The sequence below is a fragment of the Endocarpon pusillum genome (assembly GCF_000464535.1).
Source record: "Endocarpon pusillum Z07020 unplaced genomic scaffold scaffold7306, whole genome shotgun sequence".
Lineage (NCBI taxonomy): Eukaryota > Fungi > Ascomycota > Eurotiomycetes > Verrucariales > Verrucariaceae > Endocarpon > Endocarpon pusillum.
This window is the reverse complement of record NW_006916644.1, coordinates 205,805-222,710: the sequence shown is the minus strand read 5'-3', so window position 1 is coordinate 222,710 and position 16,906 is coordinate 205,805. Positions and strand designations below refer to the sequence as shown.

General features: G+C 49.4%; 6 protein-coding genes across 6 annotated transcripts; 5 read left to right on the top strand and 1 right to left on the bottom strand.

The window, feature by feature from the left end:
* Positions 1-1,815: 1,815 nt before the first annotated feature.
* Positions 1,816-2,910, top strand: EPUS_02759 (uncharacterized protein; the record flags this gene model as incomplete). Its single annotated transcript, XM_007807887.1, has 1 exon — positions 1,816-2,910. One exon carries the CDS (start codon positions 1,816-1,818, stop codon positions 2,908-2,910), a length of 1,095 nt encoding a protein of 364 aa, XP_007806078.1.
* A 1,347-nt stretch (positions 2,911-4,257) lies between these two features.
* Positions 4,258-5,371, top strand: EPUS_02758 (uncharacterized protein; the record flags this gene model as incomplete). The annotated part of the gene is made up of 2 exons (XM_007807886.1): positions 4,258-5,089; positions 5,154-5,371. The coding sequence occupies 2 exons, from the start codon at positions 4,258-4,260 to the stop codon at positions 5,369-5,371; spliced, it is 1,050 nt and encodes a 349-aa protein (XP_007806077.1).
* Positions 5,372-5,778: 407 nt separating this feature from the next.
* Positions 5,779-6,931, top strand: EPUS_02757 (uncharacterized protein; the record flags this gene model as incomplete). Its single annotated transcript, XM_007807885.1, has 2 exons — positions 5,779-5,974; positions 6,033-6,931. 2 exons carry the CDS (start codon positions 5,779-5,781, stop codon positions 6,929-6,931), a joined length of 1,095 nt encoding a protein of 364 aa, XP_007806076.1.
* A 654-nt stretch (positions 6,932-7,585) lies between these two features.
* Positions 7,586-8,783, top strand: EPUS_02756 (Serine/threonine-protein phosphatase PP2A catalytic subunit; the record flags this gene model as incomplete). The annotated part of the gene is made up of 5 exons (XM_007807884.1): positions 7,586-7,735; positions 7,795-7,836; positions 7,891-7,996; positions 8,049-8,655; positions 8,711-8,783. The coding sequence occupies 5 exons, from the start codon at positions 7,586-7,588 to the stop codon at positions 8,781-8,783; spliced, it is 978 nt and encodes a 325-aa protein (XP_007806075.1).
* Positions 8,784-10,246: 1,463 nt separating this feature from the next.
* Positions 10,247-14,641, bottom strand: EPUS_02755 (uncharacterized protein; the record flags this gene model as incomplete). Its single annotated transcript, XM_007807883.1, has 7 exons — positions 10,247-10,971; positions 11,028-11,802; positions 11,855-12,055; positions 13,304-13,402; positions 13,456-13,650; positions 13,712-14,329; positions 14,402-14,641. The coding sequence occupies 7 exons, from the start codon at positions 14,639-14,641 to the stop codon at positions 10,247-10,249; spliced, it is 2,853 nt and encodes a 950-aa protein (XP_007806074.1).
* Positions 14,642-16,522: 1,881 nt separating this feature from the next.
* EPUS_02754 (uncharacterized protein) lies at positions 16,523-16,888 on the top strand (the record flags this gene model as incomplete). Its single annotated transcript, XM_007807882.1, has 2 exons — positions 16,523-16,576; positions 16,628-16,888. 2 exons carry the CDS (start codon positions 16,523-16,525, stop codon positions 16,886-16,888), a joined length of 315 nt encoding a protein of 104 aa, XP_007806073.1.
* Positions 16,889-16,906: the final 18 nt, after the last annotated feature.

Here is a 16,906-nt window from a genome sequence, read left to right as displayed (position 1 = left end):
TGTATCAACTCTGGCGAAACACGGCTTTGCCGCTTGTCTTCATGGTGGCCAATCCAGAAAGTGGGAACACTGTCTTCCATGACTTGCATGAGCACCACTGCAAATGATTAGTAGAGCTGTTTAGCACTGATGCCTTTCTGTCTTCAACACCGTTCTCAAAGATGTGCTGCCGGAAGCCCGTAGCGGCCTCGAGTGGAGTTTGATCAAGGCCATAGCGAATACTCTAGAATTCCCGACGCAGCATGTTGAATCTGCTTAACTACTCTCAGAGCAGAAGATATACTAATAATGGAATGATCTGACAAAGTTTGTACCTAGAGTTGGGCGAAGTTCGAAATAGTAAACTCAGTGGGAAGGGGCAATGCCAAAGTGTATTTTGGTAGCACTGCAGTACGACTTCAATTAGAATTTAGAGATACTTACTAATATTGTACTAGTACTACTAGGCGAAAGTACTAACGGCATTGAGATACCAAGACAAATCATGTATCATTCAAGTTGTCACAATGTCAACTTCTCAATTGGGCGATAGATCCTCAACCCACGAGATTGAGTAACTCGTTAGCAGACTATAAAGTGTCCGACTATATCACTATGTATTTGATCCCACACAGAACCTTTGATGTTTATGGACAAAGATGATGGATAAGATTGCACCCAGATAATATTAATCTTAGCACCAAACAAAATTACCAGTAAACCCTAACATGATTTCCGTCAGATACTATAATACTAGTTAGGTACTGCTCTAGTAATTTACAAGATCGTGATGTGTAGCAGCGAGAAGGCCAAGGAGTCGATAGCTTACAGGATAAGGCCCTCGATCCTATCCCAACCAGAACGGATAAGTCACATCTGTCTGTTACAGACTGAAAACCACGTCGGATGGCAAAGAATCGATGTGGTAATGATTTTATCCTAGATGTATATCTAGCACTATGTCCTTTTGGATGCGTCTCCAAATCATGCCCTTCAGCATTTCTCTAGGCTTGGGTTGCTTCACCTCATTCACTAGCATTGCTGATGTGAAAAGGACTTCAGTCGACTCAGACCCTCCCTACGTTCTAGGCCGATCTACAACCCATCCCACAAAACGATACAGGACAATCATGTCATTCGAGGGAAATGACCATGCTGTCAAGCCGTGGGTAGTGTCAGAAACGCAAGACGAAAACAGGCAGGCTACCACGTCAGATTCACCTAGAAGGATAAGTTACATGGGCTCGTTTCGCTCGGGTAGAAACAATGAGCATTCACAAAACGCTGATTTATACTCCGTACTGACAGCGTATATGTCGTACCTAAGTTAATGGCAAGGTTGCAGATAGTTCAGCCATGGGCATGGAACCATTAGAGCACTTGCAAAACAACGACATCGTGGGTATGGAGATCCGAACTGCGTTTCTGTGGCACCTTGATTTAAATGTCGCAACTCTTCGAGGACAAGGTATCGGAATGGGTGTCGTCCTTGTACCCAGGCTTTCGACAAGTGGCGGCCATGTTTTTGATACCGATGTTCGGAGGGCCAGAGTGCCAAGCCTGGCGATCCCTTTCCGTGGTCAACCATTCACCTCTTTGAGACAGTCCTGCAGCAGAAGGTGTATTGTCCTAGATGGTTCCCTGTAAACACTTGAGAGAGTTTGAAGCCGCTGCGTTTATAACAATTCGGTGAAATCCTTCTGCTTCTGGAATCTTCCGATCAATGCAGTCCTTTTCCAGTCACCGCAACTAAGCTCCACAATTTTACGATCCAGTCTAGCTACCGTCAGGTCTTTCCCCCAACCACTCCCACACCACCTTTCCTTTCATTCAGATATGGGTTGCGGTACAAGTAGGTTCGACGTGGTAGACAATGTAACATCTAGCGGCTCTTCAACGGATGGGTTATCCACAGTGCAAGAAGAACACCCTTTTTCTTCTTCTGACCCTACCATTTTAGATAGGCTAATCTACGTCGACCTTTCGCAGCCTCGACGACAGGTCTCTTCCTACCCCCGGGAAGCTCCAACTCCTCCTTCTCTGCAGGCACAACATGCTACAGCAGGTCCGTCATCTCGAACCCAGCCACGGCAATCCTCTTCTCCCCTAGCAGCTCTGGCAAGAGGGGCCAATGATGACTCTCCCTTGAATTCCTCCTCTTCATCCGGACGAGGAGCATGCAGCGACCGTTACACAACTTACTTTACCCCAAGTGGTACAGAGACACAAGGCAGCTCTTCAGCTGAGGCCTCTCCTCGCTCAGTAGGAACGCGAAGCAGCTCTTCTGCCAAGTCTTCTCCACGCACAGGAGAGACGAAAAGTAACTCTTTCAACTCTTTGCCACAAGGAGAGGAAAAACGAAGCAACTCTTCTTCTACTTCCTCTTCACCGCGTGTAGGAGGAGTACAGGCTGGTTCCTCTGACACTCCCCAAATCAGAGGGCTGGCTCAGCGACTAGCTCAAACCGATCTCTCTGGCTCTCGACAAATGGAAAACAGGGCCATACAAGGGGGCCAGGCCTCTTGCTTCTCTCGGGAAGGACGACCAAAGCAGGACCGTCCATCTTCAGAAGGGCAAGCATCTCAGATGACTACTCCTATGAATCGCGCTGAGCCTTCGTCTCTGCCATCCGCCAATCGTCCTAGTACTTGTTTTGAGTTGGAACAACCACTATTTGATGGCTATACTAGTGATGTGGATCCATCTCTTGTTCGGCGCGAACGAATCGCAAGATATCGGCCTGTAGCAGATACACCCGCACACAACTCCCCTGCCCGCGGTGCTGGTCCTTGTACTCCTCCACAGAAACCACCGCCACGAGGAAGACCTCAGGGTGTCCCTCGTTCGTCATCTTCTTCGTCGCAGGATTCCGGGCATCCATCATCTTCTCGTCACATAAAGAATGCCACTGCCAAGGATTGCGTTCACTGACTTGTGTACGGACGCTTGCCTCTGTCCTCGCTGCAAGAATCAGCGAAACCCAGATTGATTGCAACGGTTTAGCTAGATCCTAGCCTAATATTCAGAAGGTCAGCAATAGGTGAGCAAATCTCGTCCAAGCAACATTGGTTGCTGGGGTCTACAAAATTTGCAAATGCACTCCACGACACTACTCAGACTCATGAACGGCTCTTGAGAACCGTCAAATCCTGAGCAAACAACCATCACAGCAATGCAGTGTCAGAATCCAGATCATGTGAGTGGAGGTCATGCATGTAGCAGTGCCGGCCGTGAAAGTGGTGAGAGCCACAGAGACACTGCGATTCCATCTGCAAGCATTCATAGAGTGCGATCTTCACTCAAATGTGAAGCTAGGTAACAACTTTGAGAGGCAGTAAACGAAGTCAAGTCTTCTGGTTAGCCACTACTATTGAAACACCATATCTTAGTCAAATCAATTCCACTTACTCAGTTTACATAACCTAATATTCTGTGTGTAGGCAGTTTAATCTTCTTTGGTGTCCTCACCTCTCTCCTGCTTGCTTCATGACAACCTGTCTTGGAAAGAAAAACCTGCAGTACGCATAAAATAGCAGCCCATCAATCTTGCATTTGGTTTGAAATCTACTTCGCTCTAATTTGCTGTTTTCTAGAAACGGGGGTAGCCTGATACTGTCCATAAGCTTCCAGGCTTCTCAGACTCGACGCAGATTAAGGATGCTCAGGAATTCTTCCCGTTGGAAACGACAATTGTGGAGATGCAATTCGGGTTCGAGACCGTCTTTCAGTGCCTCTAGAGCTGAAGTGCCAGAGAGGCATCTATATATTTCCAAAGTCAATTGGCAGGAGAAACCATGAAACTCCGTCGTGGAACATCAGTACGTGGAACTGAAGCCAAAAAAGCAGAAGCTGTGCACCTATGAAAGCATAAAAGGTTCTGCTGTAAGCTTGGTGATAGAGTCCATTTATGCAGAGTTGCAGAAGAGGATACCATGGCAGTTGTCAGAAGAGGAGATTGAAGTCAAGGAGACGTGAGGCCAAGACGGATGTCTGCGTATTATCAATACCAAAATTACAAACATGAAAATACCTCGATTAACTCTATCTTCTCCAATGCAATACTACAAGGCTGCGCAAGAACTGAGACTTATAGAGACCCTCAGCCAGATGAGCACGCCACGGTCGGGAAAGTGCCTTTTCTGCACATTCTGGCGATCCGGACCGCGATCTCCTAACTCGCCACGTCCGTTCCATTCATCTTCTGAGCAGTTTTCTGCAGCGCCTAGGGGAAACCGAAGAAAGGCTCGACGATGGACGAGATCAGAGCTTCGGCCAAAGATGTTCCGTCCTTACACTGAGAAAGAGAAGGCAAAGCTTGCCGAAAAGTACACGCCTGCTCAACGCGCCGTCATCGATGTAGGGGAAGAAGCCGTTACGAACAAGTACCTTGCATACCAAGCATCTGCCCGACAGAACCATTGGTCACTAAAGTACTACGATGATCTATCAAAGATTGACCCAGTTGTGGACCATCCTGTCCGTGCTCCCTACTCAAATACCGACCCTAATCAACGCTTGAAGACGGACGACGACTTCGACGAAGACCTCGCGAACTTTATTCGTAATCTCCCCGAGAATGAGGATAGTCCTGAGGCGGATGAGGCATGGACAGCATTTGACAAGAAGATACGATTGACAGTTGGTAAGGAGGAAGGGGAGCGCAATCCTCGAAGTGCAGCAGCTCCGGACCTCTTCAGACCTGGGGAAGCCAATCTGGACGGCAAGATCTTGAAGCTGCCTTCGACTGATTTGAGGGGAAGAATCGAAGAGGCTCCACCCGCGTTGCTGCGTTTGATGCAGATGACCGGGTTCACCAGGGACCAAATCAATGCTCTACGAGTCAAGTCCATCGTCGACCACCGAGTCGTCAACCAAACTCGGCTGGGGAAGATTGGCAAAATGTACTACCTGAGCGTAGCGGGGAATGGCAATGGGCTTCTTGGGATTGGAGAGGGGAAGAGTGAAGAGCCAGGTGAAGCACGACTACAAAGTCAATACCGAGCCATTCGGAACATGCAACCAATTCTGCGATACGAAGGACGAACAATCTTTGGCGATGTCAAGGGCAAAGTCAGTGCCACAGAACTGGAGCTATATGCCAGACCACCTGGTGAGTGACGCTGCATTGCATTTCTTTCACCAACAGTAAGAGGCAGCTGCTGAACGTGATCTAGGTTTTGGTCTGCGTTGTCAGCAATATATCTGGGAGATTTGCAAATGTGCCGGAATCGCAGATCTCGCCGCCCGTGTCACAAGGTCGAGAAACCCCATGAATACCGTCAAGGCAACTGTAGAAGCGCTGTTGAGCCAGAAAGACCCAGAAGAGATTGCTAGGGCAAGGGGGAAGAAGATGGTGGACGTCAGAAAGGTGTACTATGCTGGGCTGGTGTGAATTGGTAGATATGGGTGTGTCTTTGTACATCAGCAAACATTGTGGAGCACAGCGTGGCGCCTTTTCCAGCTTGTTTGTGACCAATCCAGGGGTTCAGAACAGATCTCGTCACGGTGGGAAAGTAGTCCGCTGGTACTGCCATTGTTGCATTGGCAGTTCGGGCTAAAGAACTGCGTAGTGGCTGGTGGGAGAATAATCTCTGACCCTTTTTGCTGGTTGCTATTTACAGTAACTACGTAGTAAGGTTCTCTCTGCAGTTCCTGAGGCTCCAGCTTCCCCACACTGCAGCTAGGCTGTCACCTGTGCGTCATCTCAGCATCTTTAACAACCCTCTCGAACATAATCCCGGCACCCCAGATGCAGTCTCCATCTTCTTACAACTTTACATTTGCTACCTCAAACCCATCATGGCTTCATCCTCGAATAGCGCGTTGAGCGCTGAGTCGTTGCTCAATTTGATGGTCCAAAGCCTGCCTTCAAAATCGGCAGCAGAGTCCAGTCCAGTCGTCAAAGATTCCTACGCTGCAATCGGGCTGTTCGCCCATGCTTGCATGCTTGCTGTGGGCTTTCGCCTAATTGGACTAGGAGAAGAACACAAAATAGGTACGTACGATGTTCCGGGCAAAATTCATGAGCTTACAGATATATGATGCATCTTCAGATTCGCAAGAGGTTCAAAGGCTGCCTGCTGAATGGGACGCCCCTTCGACATATGCCTTTAGATATGCTCACGCACAATCTTCGATGGAGTTCTTGGTCAAAGTCAGTCGGCTTGGTAGCAAGGCGCTCATCTTTGCCCTTGCTGTACCCGATGACAAGACGGCTTCGTTCGAGATCAAAGTCCAAGACTATGTATCAGAAGGCTCGATCAGGGAGAGCACCTCGAGTTCAGATATCAACTCGGCTATCAAGAACATCTTTGTCTCCTCGGGGCGGATTGCGGATTTGAGTTCGCTGTTCAAGGTGAACATTATACAAAAGCTCGCTCCAGGAATCCGGAAGGAAGGTTATGAGGAGACATCTACAACCCCAGAGCAGCCTCGACGGCATGATGAGACACGTCCTCCAGAGCGCGACCCTCTACGCGACGACAGACCAGAATCTGCTAGGCCATATCCTTTCAATGACCCTCTTGCTGCGGCCCCACGACGGCCAATACCACCCGGCGATTTTCCGCCTCCCGACTTTGAGGATGAGTATGAGATGAACAGACCTCCCCGAGGCTTACCGGGCTTTGGTGAACGAAGACCACTCAACATTGGCGAGCGGGATCTTTATCCGCCGGGGCTCGGTCCGCATGACCCACTAAGAATAGGACCTGGTGGTGGAGGGCTTGGAGGTGGTGGTATGCATCCAACATTTGATGACCCTCTGTTTGCTGGCCAAGGTGGCGCACGACCCTACGATCCTCGAGCTCCGCCAGGTGCGAGATATGATCCTGTTGGACCAGGAGATGGTCCGCCAAACCTGAGGGGTGGTCCTAGGTTTCCGGGAGGCCCTGGTGGAGGTAATATGGGAGGCAATCCATTCGGCGGCTTTGGAAGCGGTGACTTTATATGAAGTTAGACAATGTGCTACGATTCACAGGAGTAGATGAGATCACGACGGGGTATTTGAAGAGCGAGCGCGCATTGCAGGGAGCTTGGGATGTTATTGACAGGTAGCAACCATGTTGCAGCCATGACAGGTGACAGGTGACGTGATTCAGGACTGCTAGATCTCGTAATCCAGTTGGCAGGTAGATAGTCGAGCGCTGCAATCGAGTATGATGGAGACTGCAACTCAGACATCTTGCATTCTTTCACTCGTTCCCAGACCTTGCCTCCACTGTATCTATGTCTCGCAAGAATAAACTTAATCTCAACTTTCTGCCAAGCCGCATTCTGTTTGGGGTGGCATCACACTTGACTGGCTCCGAAGCTTCTGTCATGCCAGAAACTCTTGCCCTTGCATATTGAACAAGGACAATATACATGCTTTTGCACCTTCTGGATCAGAATTTTAGCCAGCGATCTGTCCTTGTTGATACCCTGCAGAACCACAACCGCTGCAGCCTCAACCAGTTACAAGAAATATTCACCACAAGGGTCGAAACCTTGTGAGCACGCGAGCATTTCCTGCGAGACACACCCACCAGCGAGAGCGCCACCCTCTTTCTCTTTTTCATACTGCGCTTTCAGATTGCGCTTCAAATAGATTGCTATGGATTCCAAAATGGATGTCGATGTGGGGAAGATGCCCGAACCGCACAGGCTATCGCCTACAACCGACCCTGGATCGATACCAACACTTGATGGCTGGATTGAGAACCTTATGAACTGCAAACAGCTGGCAGAGAACGATGTCTCGAGACTTTGTGACAGGGTGCGAGTCCTCCAAATTCCTGGCGTGTAGCACATCGAATCTAATGCGCCTTCTGTCAGGCTCGAGAGGTTCTGCAAGAAGAATCGAATGTGCAGCCAGTAGTAAGCTACCCCAATGCATGCTGTGTGGCCAGGTCACTGATTTCTTCCTCTCAGAAATGCCCTGTGACTGTCTGTGGTGACATCCACGGTCAGTTCCACGATCTGATGGAGCTTTTCCGAATTGGTGGACCAAATCCAGACACCAATTATCTCTTCATGGGTGAGCATTATCGGTCGCGCTGCATTTTCGTCACTAATATCATACTCACAAGGTGACTACGTTGATCGTGGCTATTACTCCGTCGAAACCGTCACTCTCCTCGTCGCCCTCAAAATCCGATATCCTTCGCGCATCACCATACTCCGAGGTAACCATGAATCCCGCCAGATCACCCAAGTCTACGGCTTCTACGACGAGTGCTTGCGAAAGTACGGCAACGCCAATGTCTGGAAATATTTTACCGATCTCTTTGACTATCTCCCACTCACTGCCCTCATCGACAACCAGATTTTCTGCCTACACGGAGGACTGAGTCCCAGCATTGACACATTAGACAATATCAGAAGTCTAGACCGTATCCAAGAAGTGCCGCATGAAGGACCAATGTGCGACCTGTTGTGGAGTGATCCAGACGACAGATGTGGATGGGGGATCAGTCCTAGAGGGGCTGGGTACACGTTTGGTCAAGACATCAGCGAAGCATTCAACCACAATAACGGCCTGACCTTGGTGGCAAGAGCGCATCAGCTTGTCATGGAGGGTTACAATTGGAGCCAGGATCGGAACGTGGTGACTATCTTCAGTGCACCCAATTACTGCTACAGATGTGGTAATCAGGCTGCAATTATGGAGATAGATGAGCATCTAAAGTACACTTTGTAAGTGACCTCTAATCCTCCACATGAAGTCCGAATCGCTGACATTGACGTACAGCCTACAATTCGACCCTTGTCCGCGAGCAGGCGAACCGATGGTCAGTAGACGAACACCAGATTACTTCCTTTAGAGTCAGATCCAATGTCTCCGACCCGTTTCCGGAAGTCTTGACCTGGAGGGTGCCAACAGCATAGGCGGTCACAAAACATCTCAGGAGTCCGAAAGATTGGTGCGAATATGGTCAGATAGACTACCCAAGTTCAATGGAAACCAGCCTTTGGAAGAAGATTGAGGAGAAAGCGCCGTAAGACGTCAGCAGAAGACACTTCTTCATCATAAAAGCAAAGCGTGGTTGTACACATCAACGCAGAAGGTCGGGACCAAGGCGAGGAAGCATCATAGACTCGGCTCGAATTTCTCTGACATTACACACCTTCATCCGTAGTCTCCCCAGCGTTACGCCGGCCCTGCTGCATAAACATACCTCTCTCTCCATCGCCCCACCTCTACCCATCACTCCTCGTACCCAAAAACGCCGCGTCGGCACAGACCACCATAGAGTTGGCTTTGGAAGTTCGTCATTTCACGCGCCAACCATAGGGACTCTGACGCGGCTGGCTCTCCGGAAAAATATATGCATGCTTTCTCCACCCCGTGTGACTAGGCTTGCAAGGTATTATATAAATATCCAAACCCATGTATATATTCCCCCTAATCCACCCTGAGGCTGCTGTCTCTCTCCGCGTCTCAATGCCATTTCGCCAGATACTGCTGCTCCCATGTCCCATGTCCCATCTCCAATCCGTCTCAACCACTGCACCACATAACACAAAAATACATACATTACACTACGCTACGCTACACAGGCACCTTCGGCAGCGAACAACTCTGCTGCTACGATGAGTCAAATACTCTTCACTCTTCCCCCCCCCCCCCGCTTGTGGTAAACCCCTCAGCCCCAAGCTACCGCTGTGAAACTTGCCGTAGAATCCATAAGTACAGACAGATATTGAATCCCGGTACTCGAGCTGAACATGCACCCTGTAGAATGACGGACGGAATCCCTTCAATCAGGGTAAAATCAACGGTTACAAATGCAGCCTGAGTGATTGAGTGGCTGGATAAGCGGACCGTGATCTGACAAGGTTAGGTGATTTATGTAGGTAGATAGGCAGGTAGGCAGGTAGGTGAATAGGCTAGAGCGATCAGGAGAGGGCAAGAGACGTAATCACAACTGATACTCGTGCGGCTTGATCTGTTATTCTTATTCGGCAACTCGTTGAATGATGGATAAGAGCTTGACCACTACTATGGTGGTTAGAGACTGGATTGAACTGAGTCAGACTCAAAGAACAGGGTAGTAGGAGGTTTCCTCTGCTGGAAAAAGTACTGCTTGTTCCGTAATTGGTACAGAGGGTTGAATCTGTCATGACCAGGCTGGCATGTCGAGTCTGATTAAGCACGCTGTCACCATTGCCACTGCCACGGCCACTGCCTCTGCCAGCGCCAGTGTCACGGCCACTGCTTTATCAGACAGGCGGATGGCTGATCAGAGAAAGGAAGAAAGCAGAGAGAAAGGAATGTGAGACATTCTCAGACCCTCCCACCAGCAATCACATCACCGTCACCTCCATGAACCTTCTCCTCATGCTCAGCTTCTCCTGCGTTCGCCACAGCCGGTCGCAGAGTAACACCCCCTCCCTTGAACAACCCGGCCTCCTGCACATACGTTGAATGCGGGATCCATCTCTTCGAGGTCCTTGGCGTAGTTTCCTCCATCATGCGATCCACCTCTTCAAGACTCAGCCCTTTCGTCTCCGGGACACAGAAATACACAAACAGCAGACACAAGACGCATGTACAGCCCCAAACGAAGAAGACCCTGGAGCGCAGATTGCCCTGATCCGCGTCCACCATGTATGGTGTCACGACCCTGATAATGCAGTTCCAGAACCAGTTACTTGCCGTCGCGAGCGCCACACCTTTTGCACGGATCGGAAGTGGGAACAGCTCGCCAATTAGAACCCAGGCCGTAGGGCCCCACGTTGAAGCGAAGACACATATGTAGACGCAGACCAAGGCAATGAGGACTTTGCTTGCGGCATCGGACTTCGGGGCCGCGGTGCCGACGATAGCGATGATAAATTCGCAGATCAGCATCAAGAGTGCGCCGTAGATGAGGAGGATGCGACGACCGAAGCGTTCGATGGTGTAGAAGGAGAGGGGTGTAGAGCATACGTTGACGATATTGGGTATCATGGTAATGAGGAAAGCACTACGGATGTCAGATTGTTGGAAGAAGGTTGTGCCGTAGTAGACTATGAATCACAAGATTAATAGATGATTCAATGCTTGGCCTTCGAGATGGACTTACAGATGGAATGCACTCCTGTCCCATGTTGGAACATCTGCAACGAGGTGCCGATCAAAACGCGACGAAGGTTGCTCGATGATCGGAAGCCACCTCTGAAGCAATCGAGCCAGCTGGTTGAACTGATTCGCATTTCGCAGTCGTAGTTTGCTTGAACCTCGGCAAGCTCGGCTTCCAGGTATGGTGAGTCAAGTGGTTGGCCACGTACTCTGGATAGAGCCTTCAGAGCGGCCTCAGGTTTTCCTTTCTTGATCAGATAGCGAGGGGACTCTGGAAGCAGGAATAATCCGAGTGCGAGTATCGCCGCCCAGATTAGTTGGAGAGCGATAGGAATGCGGTATGAGTTGCGGCTGTTCAGGGCCTGGGTACCTTGATCGACGCAAGCAGCGATGAGCAGACCAAGAGTGATGCAAAACTGGTACAGAGACACGAGGAGACCGCGCACTCGTTTTGGCGCAATTTCTGAGACGTAGACAATGACGACAGCTGAAACCCCCCCCACACCGAGACCTGCGACCAAACGACTTCCAACGAGCATATTTGCGGAGGTGCTGACAATCTGAATCGCTACTCCAATAGCAAAGATGAGGCAAGATATCATGATTGTGACGCGGCGACCGACGCATTCTGCTGCTTGACCACCAATAAGGGCACCAAAGAACGCGCCAGCGGAGAGAATAGACACAATCAGCGATCTTTGTGAGGAGGTTAAGGCATAACCGCCTGGGTTATCTTTAGTGACAGGAAAAACGTGACCAATGGTTCGCTTGACATAGGCCTGAGATATTCGTCAGCAGCTTGTTCCCATTTACAAGCAAGTCGTTTCTGACCATGCCGAGCACGCCATTAATGTAACCAGCGTCGTAACCGAAGAGTATGCCCCCAAAGCTAGCGAAGGCGCAAATGAAGTACGAACGTGTGGAGACAGGAGCTTCTGTGTGTGCACAATCTGTAGTACTAACTGCTTGATCTTGAGAGTGAGACATGTTGAGGATTAAGCTACCTTTGCGTCGCAAGTAGTAGTGGTCGGGCTGCGATTAGCAGAGTATACCAAGGTACAAAGGCTGATTAGCAGAAGGGAGACGTCTTACCAGTGGAGGTGAAAGGGGTAGCAAAGGACAAGTATTGCAGGACATGCCACTCGCATCCAGTGAAATGATGTTTGTGCTATGAGGCGGCTAGAAGCGGAACGAGGTATGCACAAGTAAACACACGGAGAAAGGTATTAAGGAATAATGGGCAAAGATAGATGTAGGTATCTTTATAGTCATGTGGAATCAGAAAGCAAGTAGGACCAGAATATGTGAATGGATATCAATGATGTTACAACGATCCAGCTGGGGCATCTGCACCCGTTGACCTTGACTTAATATTGTCCAGTACATGCAACCTTGCTCTATGTCGTCCGTTTGTCATTAGGAGCACCACGAGCACACCTGAAGTAGAGGATGACCAAAGGAGAGGACGTGTCAGAAGAGGTGCGGAGGTGGCCTTCTGCATCTCTACCTGGGCACTCACGAAGCTAATTTAACAATAAGTCATATCAAGGCAGCGCACAGATATTCGGAGGACTCGGTACTGGCCATGAGCATGGTGTTGCAAAGCAATTAAAGCCTGAGGTGGTGCAGAATAAGGGAAAGTGGTTGCTTCGGCCCGTATTTTAATTGAAGAGTGCCAAGAAGGCATGTAAGTCAAAAGGCTTGGCGTTAGTAGTGGATGTTCAGTTTCTCCATTCAAAGTGCATGTTACTCAGTGAGAAAGAACCACTCCAACACCCCAACGCTGCGAGGGCGGAGAACATGTTGCTGGATCTTACATGCAGGAGAGTCCACTACCACTGCACCCAGGAGCAAAGGTGAAGAAAACAACAGAGCATCATGTTGAGGGTGGAGAAGTCAAAATCAGATTTGTGATAATACACCTTGGTCTATCACACTGTTATTGTACGGTTGAAGATTGACAGCCCCACGAATTCGCCCTCGATTGGGCCGGGTTGTGGGATAGGAAGACCTTTGCATGCTGCATTGCTCAACTCAAGGAATGGCCTGGACCCGGTCCTTCAAAATGACCACTGTCAGTTCCGGGATCACTTGTAAGACACCTGAACAGCTCGTATGCTATCCTTGGTGTTTCAACACCATCAGGCTAAATCTGACCGGGAAAATGCTGGCAATAAAGAAGACTAGATAGGCAATGGAGAACCCAGCGCTGCACTCAAATTATGCCATTCGCGAAAAACTGGATCTGGCATGCTGGTGCAGCACAATGCCGTCACTCACGTAACAGGAACCACAGAAGTCGAAGTCAGTGCAGATTCTGCACTTATATCGCTTCAATCGCTTCAATGTCCTGTCATTTTCGTTGTCCACTTCCCAGGACTGATGTGTCATCAGCCTCATTTCTACTTCAGTTATAATTTGGAAAATCATACCTCTCGCTCGCACCCATCACACACCCAGTGCCGGATAGGCATGGATTGTGGAGCATTTTCTGGGCGCTCCCTAGCGGACGGTAGGTTACGGTCGTTGTCACTGTCATGCTCATCTACTTCTGGATCGGTGTGAGGAATTGGGTATGACTCGTCATGCGAGTGGTTGGTATTCGAGTGAGTGTCGTCGTCAAACCACTGCGCTTCATTAGATATGACCCACCATTGAGCGTATAGCGTGTGAGAGTCGAAGACGTACCCTTGAGAGCAGGGTGTCCACTTCTTCGGTGGCCTCCTGATCAGAAGGCAGCTCAAAGGCTGACTTACTCTTGGCCTCTTCTTTACCCCTTCTATTCATCGTGGCTTCTTCACTTTCAGCACGTCGATCATCTTCGCTGTGTAACGGCGGCTCCAATAATGCCAAAGCAAAGTATGGACTGCGGCGCATGTTGGCGAGACGGCTCCTTTCGTTCTCACGTCTTTCCCCAGCATAAGAGCGCTCATGATGAGATGCCTTTCGTCTTTCGTAGCTTCGGGAAGGTACGCGTGGCGCCGGTCTGAGCGTCAATGTGGCTTCATAAGCAACCGTAGGGCTGTTACCACCATCCTGATTCATACTGATCTGAATAGGAACATGTTTCATGACACCATGAAAATTGCCGACGGGTGCTGCCGACGCTACCTCCGCTTCTTGTGGTAAACTATACATATAGCAAGTGGTCATGAACATAAACATGTGCTGCACTCCTTTCAAGGCCGTCTGCTGCTTTTCGATCTTCTTCTTGTTTCCGAAGGCATACCTTAAGCTCTCCGTGTTGACAGATCTTGTGGAACTGCCGGGGATCATCCTTTGGATTTCTTTCAGGATGGTTTCACACTGCGTGATGGATCAGCTCCTCTCATTCACAAGAGTACTCTAGCATAGATCTTTCTGAGATGTAGAACTTACCTGACGAACAAGATTCATAGCGTGTTCTTGAAACGTTTTGGGAAACTTCCGCCCAGTCCCATCAAGGCCCTTTGCAAAGACATCGACCAGCCCAGCAACTAGAGTTATCTGATCCGCAATTTCCAACATATCTTTTGGAGCAGAGTGGTATGCCTGGTATGTATCCTTCAGAGTAACGGCAATTTTCGTTGCCAAGTGTGTCAGGGCCGCGGCACCCACTGTGATGGAGAATGGATCCATGGCCACTAGAGATGGAAAGTAAAAACTCGAGGTAGAGTTGAATTGATTGAAAGTGGTTCAGCGTAAATCACGACCTCAGTTGAGTACATGTACGTGCACGGCTGTCATCAGGCCTGGCCTACTTTTCAGCTTCGCGACTCGGCATACAGAGATCCCGGTTCAACTTCAAAGGCTGGCTGTTGCAGTGCCTCAGTTAATCTCCCACATAACAACAACGCAGAAATATCAGACATTATAGTGTATTCCATACTCATCCAAATTTGCATACATATCTTTGGTAGTAAGAGTTGGTGAGCTCGGACGAACTTGATGGTAGAAGGTTGGAGTGATGGAGGTAGGGGAGCACGGACCAGGGAGGGGCCGAAGGGCCTGCGGGCCAGGCCAGCAGCTGGGAATGAATTTTGCTGGCCAGGCTGCAGATGCACAGCTTTGATGTCCAGACATTGCCTTCGGTCTCGATGGATTCTGTACTGTGAAATGGGGATGTAACCGGTGTACAATTACTAACATACATCTTTCGGGCCTGATATCGAACGACACGCTCAAATGAGACCCACCTGTGAATCTAGATGAATAGCAGATTCAAAAGGGATTAAGTGAAAAGAAACGCCAGAGCGTTCCATTCGGGTCAACTCTGAGTCAACCTGGTTGGTTGGGACAGCTCAGACAAGGCTCCGATGCTGTTAAAGCTGAAGCTGAGCACAGGCGCGGATGACAGGTGACAGCTGATAAGTGACAGTCTACTTCTGCTTCCTCAGAGCGGAGTCCCAAAGTGGCGGGTGCCCAAGGCTGGAAAGGGAAATGGACTTTGGTGAGGCTGAGTTTTGTGACTGATTGTATAAGTGATCCGCTCGCACCTGTTCTCCTGACTACGTACGGAGTAGTACATGTTTCAATTGGATGACTATAAATCCTACGCAAGTGGCACTTCATTGTCACATACTAGTCGTGGAGCCGAAGCACGACCCACCCGCGAACTTCAGGATAGCAATGCTGGAACTGGAAACGGGGTCCACTCGTTGTCAGGGACTGCTCATACCGTGATAGCCATTGTTGGGTGTGGAAAGACGTCGAGCTTGAAACTTGACCTGCAACAGCCAAGAAGCTTGATGTTCTTGGCACCAAGGGATATCCCCAGAGCCAGAAATTGACGAAGCGCATCTCATTCCGCCCTGTTCGAGGCGCAAGGGGTTGTAGCTGGATAGACAGACGCTCTACCAAGACTCCTCCTTTGCCTTTTATGCAGTCTTCTCGTTGGAACCGCCCGCCATAGCTTTCCTTCACGCATTCGCCAATTCCTTGTCATAGTGTCCACTGTGCAAACTTCAGGAGTGAACATGGATCAAGCAATGTCAAGCACATGCTCCACACCTGTCCAGTGATCCTTGGTGTTCCCAGGATTATACTTTCGGCACGCAGACGGTTACCAAAAAGCCATAGTCCTTTTCAATGCGCTTTCATTCTACCAATGGTACTGGAAGCTGGCCATACCGTTGCCCACCAACCCTCTGATGTTGGCGTTTCCTGCTGCTTGACTTGTCTGGCGTGCCCTGGTTGCCGCTTCTAGACTTGCAATGGACCATCGACTTGTTTGGGAGCATATATTATGGCAACCTAGTCCAATATCAGGGTCATCTTGCTGCTTTTTCTATATCTCAACTTGTTCTCCTTGACAAGACTTTTATTTCATTGCTACTGTTGCTTTCGTTCTCTCCCTTTCGTCTTCTTCAATTGGTTGCGCTGGTCGCTGGACGCTCATTAATTTCATTACATTCTGTGTATCCAGATTCCCTCCTTGGATCAATCTTAATATCCAAAATTGTATCCCACTACTTTTCTCGTTGCCATAGCTTTTACCAACATTTATTCCACTTCGTCATCATGCCTACACAACACAAACCTGCCCCAACGCTCAATGAAGAAGACGGCAAGTCCGTTAAACTACCAAACTTTAGCTACGAAGGCAATATGAGCCCTACCAATTAGCAAGCCATCGACGCTGAGAATGCCCAATGCGCCGCCGGTCTGAACCAATTGCCTATCGATATCAAAGTTGCGGAGACCGCGAAGACCAAGCCCGGCGACGTACGAATGGATATCCCAGCCGGCCAGACGATGACATTCGAAAACCTCGGCACAAACCTCGAGGTCCTGGTTGAAGGCACGACGACGCTGGGCGAGAAGAAGTTCAAAATGAAGCAGTTTCACTACCACACACCAAACGAGCATAGGATCGATGGAGAATAGGTTCCTGTGGAGGTGCAT